General features: G+C 37.8%; 2 protein-coding genes across 2 annotated transcripts in view; one reads left to right on the top strand and one right to left on the bottom strand.

The window, feature by feature from the left end:
• POMP (proteasome maturation protein) overlaps nt 1–8,067 on the top strand; it is an 8,582-nt gene extending 515 nt beyond the window's left edge. The window contains exons 2-7 of the mRNA XM_031065994.1: nt 140–197; nt 1,084–1,191; nt 1,935–1,995; nt 4,050–4,151; nt 5,806–5,899; nt 7,569–8,067. Coding sequence (XP_030921854.1) covers nt 140–197; nt 1,084–1,191; nt 1,935–1,995; nt 4,050–4,151; nt 5,806–5,899; nt 7,569–7,636 — 491 coding nt within the window. The 3' untranslated portion in view covers nt 7,637–8,067. The remainder of the gene's footprint in view (nt 1–139; nt 198–1,083; nt 1,192–1,934; nt 1,996–4,049; nt 4,152–5,805; nt 5,900–7,568) is intronic.
• A 1,755-nt stretch (nt 8,068–9,822) lies between these two features.
• Nucleotides 9,823–22,746, bottom strand: SLC46A3 (solute carrier family 46 member 3). Its single transcript, XM_005417670.3, has 5 exons — nt 22,521–22,746; nt 16,544–17,417; nt 16,052–16,135; nt 14,446–14,602; nt 9,823–13,021 (listed from the first exon to the last, which is right to left on the bottom strand). The coding sequence occupies exons 1-5, from the start codon at nt 22,710–22,712 to the stop codon at nt 12,934–12,936; spliced, it is 1,395 nt and encodes a 464-aa protein (XP_005417727.1). The 5' UTR covers nt 22,713–22,746; the 3' UTR covers nt 9,823–12,933.
• Nucleotides 22,747–22,776: the final 30 nt, after the last annotated feature.

Raw genomic sequence — 22,776 nt, 5'->3', positions numbered from 1 at the left:
GGCGCAGCTCCCGGGAGGGGGGATCGCGCCTGGGCCCGCCGTGGTGGGCAGCGGCGCTGGGGTGACTCGAGAGTGTTGCTTTTGGGGAATGTTGCGTGGTTTTCTCCGTGAGTTTAACTTTGATCTTCCCTCTTGTCAGGTCATCAGGTACCGTATCGCTTTAATGCTTTCATTTACAGCAGTCTCACCAACGTCTGGTCAGTGCTGAGTGTGTAAATTGGTAGATGCGTTATATGCATGGAACAACAGGCATGTTAGGACTGTCCTACAGCTCTTATGTTACTGAGAGCTCACATGTTGGATGTTGGTACGAAAGATCTTAGCTGTAAGCACGAGTTTTCTGTTGGATCTGATAGTGCTGCTGGGGGAAACGCTTGCAATGAACTGCTCATCACTGTCATCTTCCAGAGGTTATTGCTGTCACCTTTTGTTGTGTATTAGATATTGCCCTATTGGTGGAGCAATTTTTATGAGCAATCCTAAAATCACTTCAATAAATTCGGGTAGGTTAGAGTGAAATTAGTGGCCTGGGTTACTAGTAAGCAGTACTTAGTAAGTCTGTTGACTTCTGGTGATCCACTGCAAGTTACTGCTTTCCTTTGTTCTTTCAGTTAACTGCATACTGGACTGCTTGAATACACCTTGTCCTCCTTATGGCAGCCTCAAACTGTGGCTAAATTTGATCTTGTGTCAGTATTGCAGTAAATGGAGGAATGCTCCTTTCTGTCCTTTCACCTGTTAGGACACTTGCCTCTTTCCTTTTGATCCCTGAAGCCCAGGGTGGGAACAAACAGGGGATATATTGTGAGTTCAACCTGATCTGGGGTCAACCAGATCCAAACATGTTGTCAGTACCTTTACTTTTTATCAGACTCTCTGAAAGAATTCAGTATTAGTGTAGGGTTTATGGTTTTGACTGTTTTACCTCTATTTTAAAGAAACTCTAAAGTCCAGGGGTACTTTAAGGAGTTTTTGAGCACCTCCTTTCATTTGGCTGTCCTAATGGCGCATACAAAAGTGGTCTGGTTGTCTGGCTCTGTTGAAGTAATAATTTTTTTTTTTTCTTTTCTTTTTTTTTTTTTTTTTTCCCAAGAATTCCAGAGGTGCTGCTTCTCTGTTGAAGGATAGTATCTCATTTACAGACGTTTCAGCTGCAGGGCTGTTTGAAGGTCATGATCTTCTGCGCAGAGGGTATGCTGTTCTTTTGCTTGCTGAATTGTGTCATAGACAATGCTGAGCTGCAGTGTGTGTTAAATGTTGGCTTTCACAGAAGTTTCTTGCAAGGTGTGTTGCAGACAGGCATTTGCCTCTGTGATGCTGTCCTTTAGAAAAGAAACAGCAAAGTATTGATAATTGTGAAATATCTGATAGTTTTAATACACGTTTATATGAATGTGCCATAACACTGTGGGAAATGGTTAATTTCAGCGCTGGGACAAACCCCAAAAGTAATAGTTTGGAATTTGCCATTTTTACCTAAGTGCAAAACCTATGTCTCTGTCTTGGATAAGGAATCCAGAATAAGTTCATGGAGTTTTAAAATGCTGTACAACTGGCATTGGGGGGAAGATGTGTACAATATTCAATTACAAAAGCTTGGAGGCTTCAAAATAAGATACAGTGTAGCTTGGACATGATTAAATCTGTAATGATTTCATTTATTAGTATTTTAATCTCTTTCTGAAAGGTATCAAGGAAGAAAAACACATTTTGTTTTGTCAAGCATAAAGGATGTTTGAAACTCTTTTTCTTCTGGTAGTGCTGTAGTTAGAGGTTTTACTTGCTGCTTCACTATTAATCTTTTTTTTTTTTTTGTATTCGGACTTTGCTAGCTGTGTGTCTCTGTTTGTATCTGAGATTGGTTTTGGAATGCAACTTAAAAAAACATACCCCAAGAAACTTGAAGTTAATGTCCTTTCTACTTATTCTTCTAGCTTTACAAGTGTGAAAAATGAATTGTTGCCCAGCCACCCACTGGAGTTGACAGAAAAGAATGTAAGCATAACATCAAATGTAGCTATCTTCACTCTTGACTAATTATGGAGTTTAAATTAATGGTGCAGTTATCTGGAGAGATTTGTAGGGTAGCAAGTAATGAGCAGGGTCTTTAACAGAATGAAGGTGTTCAACAATAGAAACATTTTATTTATACAAATAACATTGTCGGCAAGCCTGTTTAATATTAATCTCTTACTTATATCTCTCCCCACTTCAAGTGTGTAAGCAGGCTTCTGAGTAGGGACTTGTGTGGTCAGGTTTAGTCATCCAAGAGTGTGTGTGCAGCCACCACAGGTAGGCCAGGGGCACACCTGTCACCTTGTGAAAGCTGATCCTCTCATTTTGTCTGTAGTTTTACCATCTGTCCTGATTTTCAGCCTTTCAGCCTGTGAACACATACATATATTTCCATAAATTCCTTGATGCCATCTAGACATTTTACACCTACAATTTATCATAAGTGTTTGCAATCTTGTCTGGCTCAGTCCTCGCTCATGGACCATTGCAAGTGGTCCGTAGAAGGTAGAGGGAGGCCAGACTTGCTGGTGGAGCTGAGTGTCTCTGGTGCCTGTTTTGTCAGAAGATACAATGTATCAAACTGTCCTGAAGCAAAGATGTTATTTTGATAGAATGTTCCAAATTGCTAAGTTAAACAGCAGGACAAGGTCTGACTGTAATGTCTAATGTATTTTGATTTTACCTTGTGTTAATGTTGCCTTGCATTAAAAGGATGATTTTGTGACACCAAATTTGTGAGTTTATTTATAAATACTGTTAATGTTTCAGAGCTATTTGTCGATCGATTTTATTTTTTAAACGGATTGCTATAACTTCATGTTTAACTCTGTTCTTGCTATACAAAACCTGCATGCTTAAAAGATCACGTGTAAAAGAGACAAAAATGCACAGACAAAAATAAAATAGGCTATGTGAACCCCTAAGAAGTATGTGAATCTTCTAAATTGTTTCTTCCAGATTTGATTAATTTTTCTGTAAGTTTAAGGCAAGTTTAATAATTATTTTCATGTATATTTGATTGGGAAAATATTTAACTTAGCCTGAGATAGTCATGGTTGTTTTTGCTGCTACAAATGTTAAAAAGGTTTTTCAGGTAGCGCTGGTAGAAACCAAATGTCTCTGCTATCCAAAAATCCTTCACTCTATAAAATTAAAGAAATGGAAAACTAATGTAACCAGAATTATAAGATTAGGATGAGGCATATAAATAGTATTTTCTGCTACCTTTTGAAGAGCATTCAATATAGATTGTTGCAAAGAATATTCTTGTTATGTCTTTGACTTGTATTTTTCAGTTGGTTTTTGAGATCCCTTCTCATAAATATGATGTTCTCATAAAAAGAAGATTTTGTTGTGGTGATGGAGTACAGATTTTAAAATTAGATATTTGAATTTTTTTTATTATTTAAGCTTAAGTTTGACATTAAGTATAACTTACTTCTTTCTACTCCAGTGTACATGAGTGAGCACTTTTTCTTTAAAAAGCCTCTACTAAATAGATTTTCTTTGTCTTACTGGTAAGTTTGAGAGTAGTTGGGGAAAATATGAGTTTTCATTTGTTTTTCAGAATCATAAGGACTGTAAGTGGTGCTCTGTTTCCCTGCTTGATCAGAAAATAAGTACATAAAGTATTTTTAAGTAGTCTTTGATGACTAACTAATCACATCAAATTGTTTTTTGTGATTATTAAACTGGACTTAGCTTCTTATTCATCCAGACAATATCGTTGTGAAGTAGTGCAAAACTGTACCACTTGGTGGTGTTACATCTCCTGATTATCAAAAATAACAAAATAAAATGTCTGCTATTAATTTGGAATAAAATTCAACACAAAAACAGTGTCAGCTTAATAGAACAAATCTTACTGCATCACTGTCTTTCCTGTATGCTTGAGATATGTTTGATGGTATCACTAAATTTTTACATACATATTTAGTAAGCATGTTCTTTTAAGTAGGATGTCACAAATTTCTTCTATGGCTGTACTTTAAAGTAACTTTTTCTAAAATAAAAATCAATATTGTTTGTGACAGTTCCAGTTAAATCAAGATAAAACAAACTTTGCCACACTGAGAAACATCCAAGGAATCCATGCGCCTTTAAAGCTGCAGATGGAATTCAGAGCAGTGAAACAGGTAGGCATTTTTATCCAACTGTTATAACTTAGGCCATTTCAAAAAAATGTTTACTTTGAAATGTACTTTCAGAGCACATCTTTCTTTGTTGAGATACCTTATGTTTCCAGAGGAAATTAATTCAGTGTTAAAAAACTGCAGTTAAAAAAAATGAACCAAACAGTGCAATTACTGGTTTTTAGAGTAGTCCATATACTAAAGCCTTTTAACTGCTGTTCTTTTATTGGTTATTTGGTGCAGTGGTAACTACTCTAGCTTTGCTGTGGAATAGCTTCCTGTAAGCCTTCAGAGAAAAGCAGGAGGAATTGAGTATTTATTCCTAAAATCAATACTCTCCCTTGCAGAACGTATGACCTTCACAGGAAGGAGTCTCTGTAGCTGTAGGGGAAAGAGACTTAGGAGTCTGAAGCAGGTAGTGATTTGGGAGTAGATGTAGAGGTAATGTGAAACCTGAAACAGAGAGTTTTCTATGTGCTTATTGTTCCTCAGCCTTTGTTGTAACATCAAGGGAGCTCTACAGGGAGTTAAGTTCAAAGATTTTAACTCTTAATTGAGAAGCTGAGTCTGTCTCCTTTTCCTTCTTCTAGGATTGAGGGTAGCTGGAGAAAGGGAAACAGAAAGCTAGTAAATTTTTTTGTCTTCTCGAAGGTTGTCAAGCTACTAAGAGTAGGTTTTCCAAGTGAATTAGAGCAATTTTGTACTCTGAGTGATAAGGTGCTACTAAACCATTGTGAGCTGCATTAAGCTTGGAAGAAGTTACTGGTCCTGAAGGTGTGGACGTCAGGATGTGAGATATGCAAACATCCCTTGGTCTCAGCTGTGCTGTCTTGAGGAATCTTTTTCCTAACTAACATAAGCACATTGAGAATGAGGGAGGTGAGGATATCCTGTTAGTCTGTCTCCAGAGGTAGTTTTGGGAGATGGATGGGGGAAATACAGTGATCAGAAGGTTTTTCACTTCAAGATTCATGTTGGATATACAAGTTTTCTTGTAGTTTAGCTGAAGTATCTCTAGCAGTAGTGAATGCATTCTCAGAAAATTTATGCTCTGAAATCTATGTGTGCTACTTGAAATTTTTTGGAAATACTGTGAGTGAAGGGTACAGAAGACTGTTGAAAGTAACTGGAAGTGGACTTGAAGCTTAAGAGCTGGTTGAGATCAGAGAAATAATTATGATGTAGATTAATTAAAAGGAGGATTATGTTTGAATGTGAAAGTCAATATAGCTCTTTTACTTGCATTCCTGACCTGTGTCAGAGATGTAGGAGGTAAGAACTCTGCAGTATACATCGGTTGCCCAGTACTGACCTCAGGGTCTGGAGGTTTGCAGTGAACCTCCCCAACTTTATGTGAGAGGAGCTTTACAGAGTAGATAGAAAGTACTTTGTTATTTTTTAAAGTGCAGTATTTGCTGTACTACCTACACCACAGTGAAAACTAAAAATCTATTAGAAGGCTGTTCTTCTCAAACAGATAACCAAAAGAAGATGATGGTGTTTGTGTGTCTTTGTGTGCCAGTAGCTCACTTATTCCAGAGTTGTTTTTTCTGGCTTTTGACTTTTCTAAGTCGCTTCAGACTGAGAAATCCAAATATGAACCCTTTCTATTTCAGACTTGCTGAGACTTGAACTCTTGCTTGAACTCTTTTTACAGGTCCAGCGTCTACCATTTCTTCACAGCTCAAACATGGCAATGGATATTTTGAGGGGAAATGATGAATGCATTGGTTTCGAGGATATCCTTAATGGTAAATACATTCTAGCTTTAATATTATGGAAACATTTAAAGTTAAAATTTGGGAGCTGTGAAATGCTTTGTCTTTACTGAGCAAGAGAATTAAACTCCCAAAATGCAAATAACATTAAATCCTAAAAGCAAAGAAGCATTGGGGAAGGAGAAATAAATGTAATTCAGCTGTCAGTTATGTGGAAATTACTCTGAAATATTGAGCAAGACAGTAGGCTGTCTTGGTTGTAGGCTGAGTTTCTAAAGGAGTATAGATTATTGCATGTATGTTGTATGCCTCTTTCCTCAGAAACTTTTGAAGTACTTGTGCAAATTTTGTCAAGCAGAGGTTACAAAGTTTTTACATTCTGTAATTAAGAAGAAAATGTTAGAGAAGTGGTAGAGAATTAATGAAACAGATACTTAGCAGGGGAAAGGCTCCCTCAAATGAATTCAACAGGCTGCAGTTGCATGGTAGCCTGCTGACTATTAGTATGTGTGGAATGGAATAAACCTGGAAAAATGGCTTCTGAGCAAGTTACTTCTAGCTTGTATTTAAGGAGATGGAAGGAGGCAGAGAATATTTTGAAGTGGGATTGGAGAATGGAAATAGCTGGGGAGATAGGAAGCTGGAAATAATGGAGGAACAAATCTGAATCTAGAGGCATGAAAATAACCCCAAATCTGGTGTTATTTTCTGAAATGGATATAGAGGGACCAAGGAAAGGAATCTTGGGTTATTGTAGTTCCACAGGGGTAGACAAATGTTGAACATAATTTGTAGAAATTTGGTTATTTACCACTGCTCACAACAAACTGTTAGATTTTTATAGAGTGCTGAGGAGTGAGTGGGTTACAAGAGTTTTTGTTAAGGCTTTATTAATGAGAAAGTGGACTAGATATTTTTGTTGTCTCTGGAGGAATCGGAGGCATTAATATGTCTTATTTATGGAAGGATAACATGATTGATGCACCCATAAAGAAAAGTGTATTTCTTCCAAACAGTCACCACATGTGTGCTGGCTCTGGGTTTGTTTTTTTGTGGGTTTTTTTTTTTTTTTTAATTTTAATTTTTTTTGCATAGAAGAGGAGTTCATACTGTCAGTATTGGTCTCTCTTGTGTCCTCTGCACATTCCTTGGTCGCCTTTGAGTACAGTGGCTAATGTCAAGCATACTTTACAGAATGGAGGAAATCTCAGAGATATTTACATGTGTGGAATTTCTGTGAAACTAATGGAGTTAGCTGGGTGGAGAAAAACCAGGAGTATGACCCAGCTAACAGAAGGGAGGACTGTGGGCTCCTCTTGTGCAGAGAAGTGTTGGAAAGAGATGTAGGGTAACTATGGAGAAATGCTTCAGTCAGACTTGAGTTTTCTCAGACGCTGAACTTGTGGTATAATCCCTTTGAGATTCAGGCAGCTGGAGTCTGTGCTTCTGCAGAACTGGTTGGTTTTACTTGAAATGTGTGTGTGTCCTTAGGACAAGCCGTTCCAAAATGTATGTGTTTGTTCTATCAGTGCTTTGGATAGAGGCTTCTGAGTTGCAGATTGCTCTCTGCAACACTGTCAAAAATCAGTTAAGTAACTGTTGCACTAAGCATTATAATGACAAGAGATGTTCACCTTCATTAGTTGTTGTTAGTCTTTGTAGTTTGGTAAAGGTTTCATGCTGTCAACTTTTCTTTTTCCAGATCCTTCCCAGAGTGAGGTAATGGGAGAGCCACACATGATGATGGAGCACAAGCTTGGTTTATTGTAACAAAATATACTTGAGAAAAATGTTTTGTGTGTGTCTTTCTCGTGCAGATCTAAGTACATGGTACTAAATTGACACTCACAGTGTTAAGAAAGCAGATCTAGTTATCACTTGCCTTCCTTAATGAAAAGGCACATTAAATGTTTAATGTCTCTAAATTGTTCTGTGCTTGTTATCAATCATACAAATGTCCTGTAACTAGGTAGTTTAAATAATGCCTTTTCATAAACTGCTCAGGACAATAGCTTCTCAAATATGGAAATGCTATATATGTATACAAGAAATTCAAAAATATCCAGGCATTTTAAAACTGACTACTGTGGTAAATGATTTAATGGGGGAAGAGGAAGGTATTTTCCGTTGCATAACTCTTTGTTCATGAAGATTTCCATACACTTTTTAAACTATTGAATAAAAGTTTGCTATAAATGCTGTTGCGTTTCAAAATATATTTAATCCTAAATCAAGAATCTCTTATCCATGACCCAGTGTTGTCCCTTTTATTGCAATATCTTTAAAGGTTTTTAACTTCGGCATTGCCAGTTACATACATTGTAGCCCTCTCTTGACAGCTATTTGAGTGAGCTATTAAGCTTTTATGTAGAATTGAAAGTATTGCTGTAAGAGTGGAATTAGAGGTATAGGTTTTTTTCATGTGTGTCCCTGAGAGGGTATTTTGGTTTCTGGAAGTAGAAGCAAGTTCCACTTGGGGTTTAAAGAGATATTTTAAAATCTGTTTGAACATAATCCAAAAAGAGTGCTCCCAGGTCTAGTTATTTTAGTATTAAGAAAGAAGGCAGAATTATTAAAGTACCTAATAAAGCTGCTGCAGTAAGAACATGAAGATATGGTGGTACGAATGCAGAAATAATTATTTGTGAGTTTACAAAAATCTTAGTTAAGGAAGAATGAGAGATTTATACTTAAATACATCTTTTAAAGGAGCAGACCACTGGAAGGGTTTTTGCATGCCTAAGTAGGTTTATTTATTAAATTCAGGGTTGTAACAGCTATTCCTGGTGTCATACATGTGAATATGTTATATCAATCCTGCAAGGCAACTAATACAATGTGGCATATCAGAAAAAAAGTCTGTGGTTCAAAAAATGTTATCTATTGTTAGATATGAAGAATTTGAAAGAGTATTCCTAAAACAGGAACTGTTTATTCAGCAAGTTTTAATGACTTGGTTAAATTTAATTAATGTTCTGTTATAGATAATTTTAACAGGAGTGTTGCTATAAACCTTTTTCCACAACTGCAAACCTCCCTTGTGCTTTTCAGTGGGCTTATAGCTACGACAAATTCCCTATCAGTTTAGGCCAGCATCTCTAGCTTCTGTCCTGTAAATTTTATAGTGCTTTTGTATGCAAAACATTGCAGCATTTTGGAAACATGAAGATGAAAATATGACTCACTTTAGTGGTGGTCTTATTTGGTTTTATATTTAAATTTGTTTCATTTCAGAAATGAAGCTTCTAAAATTTTCTGTCACTTAAGACTTGTAGAGCTTAGAGGCTTGTGCTATGCAGTACAAGCTGTTTCATTTGTTGGGGTTTTTTCCTTAGGGAGGTTAAAGAGAGGACCAATAAATTGAACATGCAAGTGTAGACCTACTCACATTTTTGTTTTCTACAGCTATCTCTGTCTGTGAGCTGATAATCTTTATTAAATATCAGTTTGCTGCTGGTTTATAATAAAGCAAAACCAAACTGTTAGGAAGCAGGTTTGGGGTTCAGTAGGCTTTGTACTGCTCAAGGCTCAGGCCAGAAAAGCTGAGGGATTACATTGCCAGGTCTGGGACAAGTTAAAGGTGCTGGCATGGATTTTTAGAGGTCTGCCATCTTACCTGTACTCTCTAAGAAAACAGGGAGCCATCCAGCAATTGGACACTGGTACCTTACAGCTCCCCGCTTCAGTGTATTGAGCTGGTTGGCCTTTCCTAGTGTTGGCTGAAAGATGGATGCTGTTGCATCTAAGCAAAACTACATTAAGACGAGTAATTTACTAGAGTTTCTCATTAGTGAAATGTAAAACCAGAAGCAGATTAGGAGGCTGCATGCAATTTCTAAGTGGTTTTGTTCAATGATTAGTATACTTTTTAATAATCTTGGGTGAAATCAAGCTGTATTCAGAGCCAGGAAGTTGCATTGTTCATTATGTCTGTAAGGAAGCTAATCCTAGGGGTTAGCCAGGCTGGAAAGCAAAGAGTATGTGTAAGAGGCCTGTCTAAGAATTTATGCTGTTAGTAGAGAAATGGGAGTCAAGCAGGACTGAGGCAAAAAGCTTTTGAGGTAAAAACAAAGGGTTACATTTTCTCAGTGCTACAGGGGGTTGGGCTGTGGACTGGGCTTTCTGCCCCAGCCCATTCTTCCCATTTTGTACAAGCCTCATTCTGTAAAGCAGGTGCTGCACAGAGCAACCCATGGAGGCAGCTAAGTGGGGTGTGCTGGGCAGTGGAGCTGGGTCAGATCTGGCCTGGGTAAGGGGAGGAAGGCCCTTCCAGCTCTGCAACACAAGCCCTAACCATGACTTCTTAGAGGTGGCAGTGCTGTCCCTACTCTGCAACTCCCCACCTCCTCTTGGTGCCAATGTTCTGGGCAGCATCCTTTCCCCAGGTGCAGGAGGGAAGCAAAAGCACATCTGCTCTGCTGTTTGTGTTATGACCATAAAAAATAGATGATACCATAATGCTGCTCCTGTTTACACCAACAATCCTCTGTTGGTCATACTGTTGGCCATTTGTCAAAAAACAAAACTGAAAAGCAGAAGAACTACAAATGCAAGAGTTTAAAAAACCAAATTTTATTATTATTATGTCAAAATAATTTGTATTTATACACAAATAAAGAAATTATTAGAAACTTAATAGATTTGGCTTTAATAATCTGATGCATATTGTACTTGGTTCCTCAGCTTCCACTGTGCAAGGCTTTTTAAAAACACAGTTCATATCCTCCATGTGTTTGGCGTAAATTTATAGCCAGTTCTAGATGCTCCATCTACCAGAAACACTCAGCAAACAGCACATACTTTGTGCAGTTAAATCAAATCATAACAAAGCCATTCCTGAGGTGTACGTGCTTGTTGGACTGACACAGCACCACTGTGCAAGTGGCTCGTTTTGTTATGAGCTCCCAAGTACTAGGAGAGGTGCGCACTGAGGAAGAGCAAGTGAAGGTACAAGTCCCTTCTGCATTTGCTTTTTTATTTCCAGGCAGTTTTGTGTGAAATAGTTAATTTCATAAAGCCTTACATAACTGCATAATGAAGAGGCAAGGAAGACAATGTAATGTTTGTGCTAAAATCCTTTACATCAGTGTTTTCTTAATCTCTCTACAAGTACTCATTATGTTTTGGACCCACTGGTTATTGTAGTACTCAGCTCATGTTTCCAGTAAGTTGGAAGTAGCTTGGGCACCTCAAAGGCATTAAGCAGTTTTATTTTCTGGCTCTAGTCTAAACTACCGAGAGAAAGCTAATGATCTTTAATTGCCAACATCAGTCTTGGGAGTTCAGGACAGAAGTGTAAGAGCTAGCTAGAGGTGTTAGCACATTCCCCATGGCCTGGATAAATGGCCCTGTTTTCACCTGTGATGGTCAGATAGTGGTCTCCTGAATATCATAAGCGCTCTCTCTTTAAATTATTTGAATCTTCTTCCAGGCTTCTCTGTGACATGACACATAACTTGGAAAGAATGCAATCATTCAGTTATAAAGGATCTATAAAAGTATCATCATGATTTGGCATTACTGTTTTTTGGTGGAGTACCACTGGGAAGTTCTGCAGGACTCTGTTCATAGGATGGGTATCAGTGGCTGTAAGCAGCTCATTGTTTATACAGTACATGCTATGTCTGTCTGCATTTTTATCCTAAGCTGTGTGCGTGTGAAGTCATTGTAGTTGCTTTCCTAGAGGTTTCATTCTCTAAATGGCAACCACTTTACATTGTTTTGCTTTTTCTATCTAATCTGTTTTGGGGGAAAAGAGTCACACACAACTTTGAGAGATCAGAACAGTATTGGCTGTCAAACTCTTAACAAAATCAACAGATGGGAGTGGTCCTTAACATGATGTTATATTCACACTTCTGCTGTGCTGTGCATTCTAGAATCTAATACTCAGGATAATTTCTACTTAAAGATCTTAAGGGAAAAGGTGAGAAGTCAGTGCTGAAACTGATTCCTAGGTTTGGCAGTCTCACCAGCTTGCATTGGGGCCCTGGTGATGTCACTTGTCCTCTCTGTTAATTTCTCTCTATACAACCAAGAGGATAGTATCTATTATGGAAGGATGTTTTGAATAGCATTTGTAAAGTGCTTTGAAGATTAGAAGTGCTGTTCACATGTTCATAAATTATGCTGCATTTGTTGCAAGATTATTAGATTATTGATTCTGATTTTGTAACTTCATTTCAGGGTTGTTAAAAAAATAAAGATCTACAGATCAGAAATGCTATCACAGCTTTTCACTAAAAGAAACCTTTAAGCTAAGGTACTAACTTAACTAGAAAACAAGAAGTATCTCTGGGACAAAACAGAGATGTCTGTATGCATTCCTTAATATATGGAAACTGATAAATATGCAATATGGCCTCTGCAAAATGTAGGTTTAGGCTGAATTTCACACTCTGCAAGATTTCTCTGCAAGAAATTTTCTGACAGTTCTGTGTAAAAATCCATTTCAAGAGCAAAGTCACAGGCAAGGTCCACACATCTTATGTTAAACTTACACACTCTGCGAGCTGCAGAACAGTAAGTGTGCTTAGGGCAGGTGTAAGTACTGCCTCCAGTTTGCTTTCTGAAAAAACACTATTTTTTAGTTTAGTCATTTTAGACAGTTTGGGGGCTTCACTGTTAAGACAGGCCTTTCAAGATGTATGCAGTGGACCACATCCTCAACTGGCACAAGCTGCAATGTCTTCAGCAGAAGTGCCAGCATCCTTTGGGTTGCTAAGCTTGTCTTTGTCACCCAACCTAGAGTGATACAAGATGTATCACAATCCACAGCTGACATTCTCAAACTTGAGAAAGAGTAAGCGGAAAAAGTACCATCCTACCTTATTTTTTCCTTCATGCTGAAGCAGCATTAATCTCAATTGTCAGCCTATTCCCATAGTTAATAGCTAGCTTTAGTGAAGTGCTAAAAGGAGATTGGGTATTGAGTGGTACCAATTTAGTGCTTATTGCTGCAGGGCCACTTGGAGATTGTGTTGTGTTATCTCTGTGGTTTCTGTGTGACATAACTATCTCTGCCACTGCATGTCAGATTAGAAATCCTGGGTATGTGGATCCTTTGTTCAACTATCAGCACTCTCTAAGCTGGATACTTCTTCAGGTACCAGGAGAGCCAAGTCCTCCCCATTCCAGCTTGTGCACAGAAGCCAGCTGTAAGACAAAGATAAGACAGGTATCTTTAGCTGAGATAGTTCAGTATAGCATGCTGATTCAGCACCAAAAAACACACAGGATACCCCTCTGCAGCCATCCTCTGTGGCACAAATGTGTCTTAGTAAACAAAAGCAGTGACACTATTTGCCCTAATTACACAAGTCAGACAAGATCATTACTGCTGCCTTTGAGCACAGTACTAAACTACTCTGCACGTTACAGACTGGAACAACTACCTTTCTGCTCTCCAACTGCAACACTGCATGACACTCTAAAAAGAAAGATGCAGAGAAAGGGTATTCAAAGGGTCAGATATCTGGAACTGATAACAGAAGAGACACTTTCTCTGCTTCCACTGAACTAAACTAAAGATAATACTTAAGAGAACAAGTACTTACTGCACCTTTGTTAATGTAGCTGAATTTCTCAATTATTTTATTACTTTACTGAAAAGTATTCTTCTCACATGCAAGACCCCCCTCAGGTCTAAGACCCATCACTACTTTAAATTACCATTAGTATAGCTTCTCTGTAAAGACTGTGTAAATAATTATAATGAAACAGGAATAGACTTGAAATTATGTGAAATGTTCTAAATTATCACTGCCTGTTTGAATCTTAAAATGCAGCTGATGCAGACATAAAAGGAGACTGAGGCAAATATGCAAGTCTCCAGCCAGTGCCACCCTCTTAAGAAAAAACATTTTTCCCCCAACTGTAAATCTATCTAATGAAAAGTGATTCCTCTGCCATTTAGATTTTTGTTTCAGCATCCTAAAACAAAGTAATTTATACTGGAAATAATGTAAAGTGATCTTTGCCTTATGAGTACTCATGAATGATATTTCACTGTCCATATTACTAGATGGTCACTAGGTATGATTAGACACAACTGCTACAGAGGCCTTTATTTAAAACATGTTTAGAAGTTTATTCTTTTGGGCTTTAAAATCTTTTACAGATTTTAATGGCACTGGGTCACAAGGTACCCATGACCAAAGACCAGGACAGATAGCTTTACATTAAACCCAGTGGGTGACTGTCATGTTTATAACCCTCATTAGCATCTAGAAGAGCTCAGATTGCAAAATTAAGTTCATGCCTTTCACGTGATCTGTGGGAAAGGCTTTCCTGGAAGAAAGACTATGTAAAGGTCTCAAACCAAGGGAAGTCACACGTGCAGTCAAGGGTATGGTGTATCCCACTGGCAGTACATTCAGGGTATCTTCAGTTTGGGGGAAATTCACAGCATGCAGCTGAGGGAAGGTGGCTGGATCAGGGAAAAGGTGTGAAGCTAGAGCCACTACAGCACACTGGCAGATAGGAAAGTTTGAGAACTACCACACTAAACTACAAAGTTTCCATTCATGTCAAAATTACTGGCAAAGGCAGTCAGAAGAACCCTCCTGATCTGTACTTACCACAGGACAGCCAGTGGAATTAGACAAAGGCCTGCCGATAGGAGGAAGCTAAAGCCTGAAAACCATGCAACAGTAGTCGCATAGAGAATATTAAAAACTGAAATTGACATTGTGCCAGTCACAACTTCTAAACAGGCAATACAAGCAAACACAGCACCTGCCAAAAATAAATGGGCAAGTTACAAACAAAATAAAACAAAACCAAACCTCTTCAAAGTACTGAAGTTTTTAAACGTGGTTCAAAAGATATATCTATTGACAGTATTTTTGCAAGTATGCAAGTTACAAGCACTAGGTGATGATACTTTGCTATGAAAACTGTGGCAACTTCTACAAAATGCTAGTTCTTTTAAATGAACAAAAAAACCCAAATAAACAACACATTTTGTTGATGGAAGCTATTTTTCTTTCCTATTATTCTGTCACCATGCCTACTTTCTTGCATTTGCTTATCACATCAAGTTTAACCTGTTCATCCTCATTAACCATGTTGTGCACATCTCCATCCTTTACCCTTTCCAATTCTCTTCTTCATTTTACTTTTCCCTTTCTTGTTTCTTCCTTCTCTAACCTTCACTTTTATATGTGGAAAATACTGATTCAACAAGGACTGCTGGTTCAGCTTAAAACCACTGCCTTCTCTTTTTTAAAAAGAAACAAACAACATTTTTTGGACTGAAGTACCCTTTGGGGTGGCAGTCTATCCCATAAGTGTCTTGTTGAACACATTTTCTGGAGTTGCATTCATAGTCACAGAACCGTAACCAAAATCACATTAGGTAAGCAGAAAAGGATGACAAGAGGCAACCTGATTGCTTCATCAAAGTACTCAAATAGCCAAAGCCCTGAAGAATGCCAAGAAACTCAATACCAGGGGTGCATTTTAGCACAGCTAGTACAAAGAGATCTTTGTTTTAGTGCATGAAGATTAATCTTTTAAAAGGTAAAGCACAGCAACTCAGGAAAATATTTCTAGAAAGTATATGTTTCCCAAAATCTAGAAAATACAGTCCCCAAAAGCAAAATATGGGATATTAGAGCCATATTTTGAGGCCTGACATGCTTTTTTCTTTTCCATAAGGAAAGAACTTTGAGAAGTATTATGTTAAATTTCTTGGAATATGTTTAGAAGCCACAGGCCTGAAGTTGGGGTCCTGTTCCATAGCTGAGGATACAAGTCTAATTGTTGCCAAGTGCTATGAAGATTGACCACCTACTGCTTACCTTTTTAAATTAGTAAATGAAAAATTGACTGAATAACAGAAACACATCTTTCTCTGCATGCCAAAATCTTGTGAATGTAGAAGCCCTTGTGAAACACTTGTATAAATCTTGGGCATTCTTCTGCTTCAAGTTTCCCATGGTCTTTAATTTAAGAACAGTATTTTGTTTGAAAGTTGAAATTTGCAGTAGTTTTTAACACAGTTTTGTTTATATTTAATTCAGAACCAGAAACCATTAATGTCAAGACACAGGCTCATATTATACAGAACTTGAAAGAACTGGAATCTTAAAGTACCAATATCTGTCTGTTTAAAGCTAATCTTTGTGCATCTCTGTTCTGAAGCACCATATTATTTTGTTGTTTAAAAACAATTCTACTTACCCTGTTCACCAGGGAGAACCACTTTTGACAGCATGGATCGGAGAACAGGAATAGGCATAAAGCAGAACAAAGATGGCACTCTCACTGTAAAGCAGCCACGAGACATTGAACTAATTAAAATCCAGGGATTTACAAATGCATTGCAACTGCATTAGTGATATACTTTTGAACACTTAGTTCCCCAAATAGTAAAAGGCAACAGAAAAGCCAGACTACAAGTGCAATGAGACACAATTCTCCAAGAACAGAGAAATTTATAAATCAAGTATATTTCTATGGCACTAAAACCATAAGCAAGGAATTCCATTGTTTCTCGACACAGTTCATCTTTTAATCAAATCCTAGATCAGGCTGATCACCCATTTATATTTTACTTCTCTGTGACCCTTTCAAGGTGGCACATTCAATATCCAACAACTGCATTCACTACAGATAACACAGCAGTATTTTCATATACATTGTTGACCATGGAACAACTGATTCTGAACTCACCTAAAAACATGAGCAGAGTAGTTTTGGCAAAGGCAGCCATGGTCATTCCTCCAATGTAAGAAAACATCCCAATAAAGACAATATAAATGTCTTTGAGACATTTGGAAAATAAGTAAACTCCTAAAAAGCTGGTCAATGATATAGAAGTGGATGCAGCTGCTCCATATCCAATGTATACTTCATTCCAGCAGAGTGGCTCATCCAGTTCATACAGTGTAAAAAGTGAACTCCCACCCAGCACAGTAAACAAATAAGTCATAAATGTAAAAAGTAACACAATTATTAAAATCCTTTTTTTATAAGGGGCAGTTTGAAAAAGCATGTACACTCCAGAAAATGTCTCCCTAAGAAGTTCTTTCCAGGATACTAGTGCTTCATGCTGGAATTGAGATACACCTATAGTATCTTCCAGAAAAAATACAATATAGATTATATTAATGACATGGAGCAGAGATGCTATCACAAATGTCCATGCAAAGCCTATTCCTCTTAGAAAGTAGCCAGATGACAGTCCTGCCAATCCAGATACAACTCCAAAAATCAAATCCACTACAGCTATTCGTGTTGTTTTCTGCTTCTCATCATGACACCCCTCTGCTATGTAAGCAAAGCCTCCTCCAAGGAAAGTTGCTATACTCCCAAAGAGTCCAGTAATAAATGCTAATGCAAATAGGACAGAGAGTGACAAGGAAAAATATGATATTGCAGTGAAGCTAATACTGGAAATCAAAGCTCCCATTGATGGTAAAACTAAAGACCTTTTGTGTCCCTGGCGATCCCCATTAGCTACAATGACAAAGGCAACTATAAGGCTGGGAATGGCTCTAGTTAAGTCCAACTGCATAATAAAAACAGAGGCTTTTTCTTGAACTTCCTGCAAAGAGAAAACAAAAATAATAGTAAATACTATAATTTATTGGGAAAAAGAATCTGTCACAATATTACTTATATAATTATTAGTATGCAAGATAATGAATATTACTGTTTACAGATTATAAATTATACTATTATAAAACATAATACATGCAATGTAGTTTTATAACATTATATGACATTTTGAATATACTAGGCTATAATAAAATACATTGTATATTCAGACTTTTGTAATTTGATCTTCAATATTCCTCAAACATTCCCTGTTAAATTTTAACCCAAAACTTAAAGCTTAAGACACAGTCTTACTAGTACTGTTGACAGAGAAGTTTCAATGCAGACAAGAGAACAATCCTTTTGAAGATGCACTTACAAGAGCTGTAAGTATCTTTAGCTGCAAGTATCTCCTTCAATACAGGGTATGGCAAAAGGGCACTGGGCTATTTTAATACCACTCAGAAATCAGTAGTAAGCCAGTCATGGATTAAGGAACACACTCCATGCTCCCTCCTCACAGGAGATCTTTTTTCCTCCCAAATAATTCTGCTGAGGGGGTTACAAGGAAGAATTAATGGACTAGAGCACCCTATGCAAGTAAACAGATCACAGTTTGCTCTGACATCCCACTGTACAATCTTACTAGTACTATTACAAACAGCAGTAACAACCAAAAAAGTGAAATACAGCTTTAAATACTGTACTGACTCACAGGTATGTGAATTAATGGATTTTGCAAACACTGTAAAGCTCTGGGTTCAGGAATTGTCCAAATCAGTGATATCTCTATGGATACACCACAGCAGGTATTCACATAAGGAACAGCAGCTAGCACTATAAAAATAAAGACCCATTATGGGAAAAAAAAATCAGACTTCTTTTTAACAGAAGTATAAAAATTAAACGTGACTGAAAACCAACCATTTAACAGAGCATGAATGGCTGCAGAAAAAAATAACTAAAGAATGTTTAATTTAAAAAAATGTTATGAAGCCAGCTGCTAAAGGACACTCAGCAGGCAAATTCTGATCTTGTTTTTAATGCATAGATGAGAGTACCTAATGAGAGCAGCCACAGCAGCTCTTTCAAAGACAATCACCTGATCAGACAGCAGGGGAAATAAAAGCAACTTTATTCATACAAACCCTTTATATTAGCTAAGATAAAGTTTCAGATGCAGAGAGTAAATTCCTGTTGAAAGTCTTCTTGGAATTTTCTGAGGCACAACACTGACTTGGGCAGGCATTGTGCTCTTCAATCAGCAAGAGGTACACTTGTGCAAATCTGCCCACACCATTCTCAGCCTGTATTCAAGCCATCTGTACTCCAAATTTCAGGTGTCTCCTCTGTAGCTAACATAATCCTGACTGAGTAGCATCCAAAATTATGAAAAAGCCCTAAAACTTACAGGAATATACCTGGGGAATTTTAAAAGCTGCTGAATGCTGTATAAATTCGTATTTATATTTACAGGCAGAGACCATGAGTTTCTCATTCAATCTCTTCCTTTGCTTACAAGATACCAGGTTTTATTACAAGAGGAAAATCAACTGATCCTGAGGTTCCCAAGGAAAGCTTTCAAGATCCCCAGCACTCCAAAGTCTTTTGCTCCCTTCCCTTATGGTGTCTGACTGCCTTAGCATTCATGACATCCTGGTAACTTGCCAGCAATGCTGTCACCCGGGAAGGGCCAAAACCATGAAGACTGAACAAACTGAGATGGAAAATGTTATTCTGATCTTCAACTCCTCTGCTGCTGACAAAAAGAACTCTATGTAGTCGCAGACATTGCTTCTTTACTAGGATTGTCTTGTTCAAAGCCATGAGTATCAAACAAATGCTACTATGTTAAAAGTAAAATTAAATGTTAATATGTATCATCTCAGCTCACATGAACCACATAATACAGAGATTATTGCCAGACCATAATGAAGTGTAAAACTGAAAGAAAGAAAGACCCAAAACTTGGGTGCCCTTTTTTTGGAAGAAGTGTGCAACACACAAAACATGGGTACACATCCAGGTAACACACGTGAGCATGAACTTGCCGAGATAAAAAACTTGATGTCTACCAAAAAAGACTACAGGCTAAGTACAGGAAAAATCCATTTAGAGTGTAAGGCATGCAACTGTTCACTCTATGGTTTTATGAAGCCAAAGGAAAAGAATATAGAAAATGTTAGGTCAAACCTTCAGCTTCTTTAAAATCACATAACTCCATTAAATAATCAATGGAACTACATATATTTGAAGAGAAATTTCTAATTTTCTAATCTGCAAATTCACTCTACTCTGAAAAGTTACTCACAGTGGACAGAAATAGATATTTCAATCACTTATTCAAAATTAAAAGAACAAAAAGAAGAAGCAAGTAACTTATATAAGGATTAAATAAAGAGAGAAGGGCAGCACCTGAGATTGAACAATATAAAGCATATGATAAACTCACAGGCTGATAAGACAAAATATTACTGAGTAGCAAGGAGAAATTAATGGATTGTATAATGAATCAATGGGATGATAAATAATGTTTAATGATTAATAATACAGCTCTTTCTGAGACATTAAAAAAGGATTATCCAAGTTGGTGATCAGAATGCTTCAGTTTATATTCAAATTACCTTCAAACTCACTTTATTATGACTATTTTTTTCAAATTGTAAAAAATAATCTAAATTTTGTGAAGATGAACCATTTTGAATTATATTCTACTTTTTTTGCAGACTCCAAGTGATTTTTGTCTTCAATTTCCTTTTACATTTTGCTTTGAAATAAGTGAGATTAGTACAAAGCTTCTTCATTCGCAGAACATAAGGACTTACACTAAGTTAACTGTTAATAGAGATGTTCTTTTAAACATTAATGCCAAACAGGGCATTATAGCAACAGTTACAACATCTAATAAACCTAATTCAGTTAGGTTAGGAAGGTCTTGGAAAATCTGGAACACCTACTTCACGCTTTCTTGGGAAAGGGTTTGGAATTAAGTTATTGGATCTACTCTTTGGCCCACACACAGGACTATAACTCAGCACAGAGGCCCATTTGCACTTAAAATAATGCGTGTTTTGAGCACCTACACTGTTACACTATGGTAACTAATGTGGTATAAAAATGCAGCAAGGCATCCAGACAAGAGTGTAATTGTTCAAAAGCTCATGCCCTACTGGCAATCACTGAAATGCAGGGAACAGAAATTTGGCAGGAAAGGGAAACGAAGAAGTTCTGTTGGCCATTATTCAACTGCTGTCTTGAAGGACTCATGTTCTCAAATATCAAATTAACTATAATTTGTAAGCAAAAGACCTGTAAAGTGTGAATATGCCATCAAATCAGAGATACTATCTAAACTTCAGCTGAAATGAAGCACTCTGCTTCAGTGTTTTGAGAAAAAAAAATGAAGTCTTATATCTTGAACCATAGGTGATGGCAATTTGAAAGTCAGGTTGAATTTGAGGGGGGGTGCAAAATGCAAAGATGTATTTGAAACGTTGATTTCTTGATGGGCTCTGCAATTAGAATTGTATGCTTAGAGAAAATTGCCAGACACAGCATCAAATGGGGAGCTAATACTAAAGAACACACTTTCTGGGAGTAACATACAAGCATTACTCCAACAATAACTGGTGATTACCTCCATGGGTCAGCCCCAAAGCCATGTTGGACCACAATTCTATTGACCTTTTCACATTTTTTCTATAAGACCAGCTTCTGTCACATGACAAAGAACATATGCCACACTAAAAGTCCTGAATTATTTCTTTGATCACCTTCACTGGAAGCATGTTCCATTAGCAATCTCCTTTTATATATGACAAATGAGGCAGATAAGCTCAGGCATTCAGTCTTGCACATATGCAGCACGTCAGAGATTCAGATATGGGATGTGAGCAAAAATTTTCAAGTACCACCTTTTCAGCAGTGTAAGGGAATGCCAACTGACTGTTTCTGTGACCCCAACTTCTGTGTAATTTATACAGTGAATCATTTACTTTTCTGACCCTACAGTGGTTTCATCTTTCACTTCATCCAACCCTACAGCCAGCTGTTGTTGACAAGTATGGTTCTATTGCACCTCTTCTGAAAATATGTTCCCTCTGCTGTTCCCATGTTAGACACAGAAATCATGTGGCCACTGAGTGTGCCAGAGCAGTGTATTGCTTCAGAAAAAAACCCCCAACATTCAAAAAACAACAACACCCCCGCCAAAACAAGAGATGAGCTTTCTGTTGAATCAGTGCCCCACTCAAATTCAAACCATAACCTGTAACTGCAGAACTGTGAGATACAACACATGGGGTGAGAGGGGAAAGGGAAATGGAGAATGACCATCTCTTCTGCTGGCAGCCCACAGCTAGCTCTGCTTAAGTGTAGCATTAAAACTGCACTGGAAGTGCAATGGAAGATGTACCAGTCAACAACTAGCTATCCAGCACACTGAACTATGGAAAAGTGCTAAAAATGTAACTGACCATGGGATCCTGTCATCTTGACGTCCTTGTATTCCAGCAAGGCACACTAGTGCTCTGAATGGCAAACCATCAACTGTATTTGATCATGCAAAGATCAGTTAATTTTTTTTCCACATTTTAAAACCACAAAAAAACCTAGTTTAATTTCCCGTGTTCCTCGTTCTTGTAATTCCTCTGAAACACATGTATTTCAAGCTAGATGCTATTCCTCAAAATTACAGGGCATTTGCTAAGCTTCACTCGGTTACAAAGAACAGTAGGAGCCACAGAGAGAACGGGTGGCTCACAAACACAACAGGCACAATGGTGTGGGAGGAGGAGCCTCCACCTCCAGTTGTACCCGCGGTAATGTCAGCCCAATGCTAATTTGGTCCCCATTCTCTCAGGTGATTTCAACTCCCGCTAAAATACGAATTTGTCTCCATATCTTCCTGGAGACAAATCTTTGTCTTTAAAGCACTATCTCTACCTACAGCATAACATTAGAGCGAGGAAACAGTGAAATGGGAGCAGGTTACAAAACTACGGCTTTCCGCAGAATTACAGGTTACGGTTATAAAACAGGAGGTTATACTGAGGCAGCACCTCCTGGCTGCAAGTTTATTTACAATTGTTATTCCTCCCACGCCACTTGCCTTCTGTTTGATATAAGCCGGGCTGCTCTTATTCTGCTCGCAGTGACTGGCATTGCTGTCGCTGATGAAAGTGGAGTTGTACTCCTGCTCCCACAGCCGCCGGTAGATGAACTGCTGCACCAGCGGAGTCGTCAGGGAAAATGCAAAAACGTAGAAGAAAATGACGGGCTCCACGCACAGAACCTTCCTCATTTCTGGGTCCGGGCTTCAAACCCTGCGCCAGGAAACAAATCGCGAGTGCTCAGGAGGCGAAAGC

This window comes from Geospiza fortis, unplaced genomic scaffold (genome assembly GCF_000277835.1).
Source record: "Geospiza fortis unplaced genomic scaffold, GeoFor_1.0 scaffold16, whole genome shotgun sequence".
In the NCBI taxonomy this organism is placed as follows: domain Eukaryota; kingdom Metazoa; phylum Chordata; class Aves; order Passeriformes; family Thraupidae; genus Geospiza; species Geospiza fortis.
This window is presented reverse-complemented; position numbering and strand designations above follow the sequence as displayed.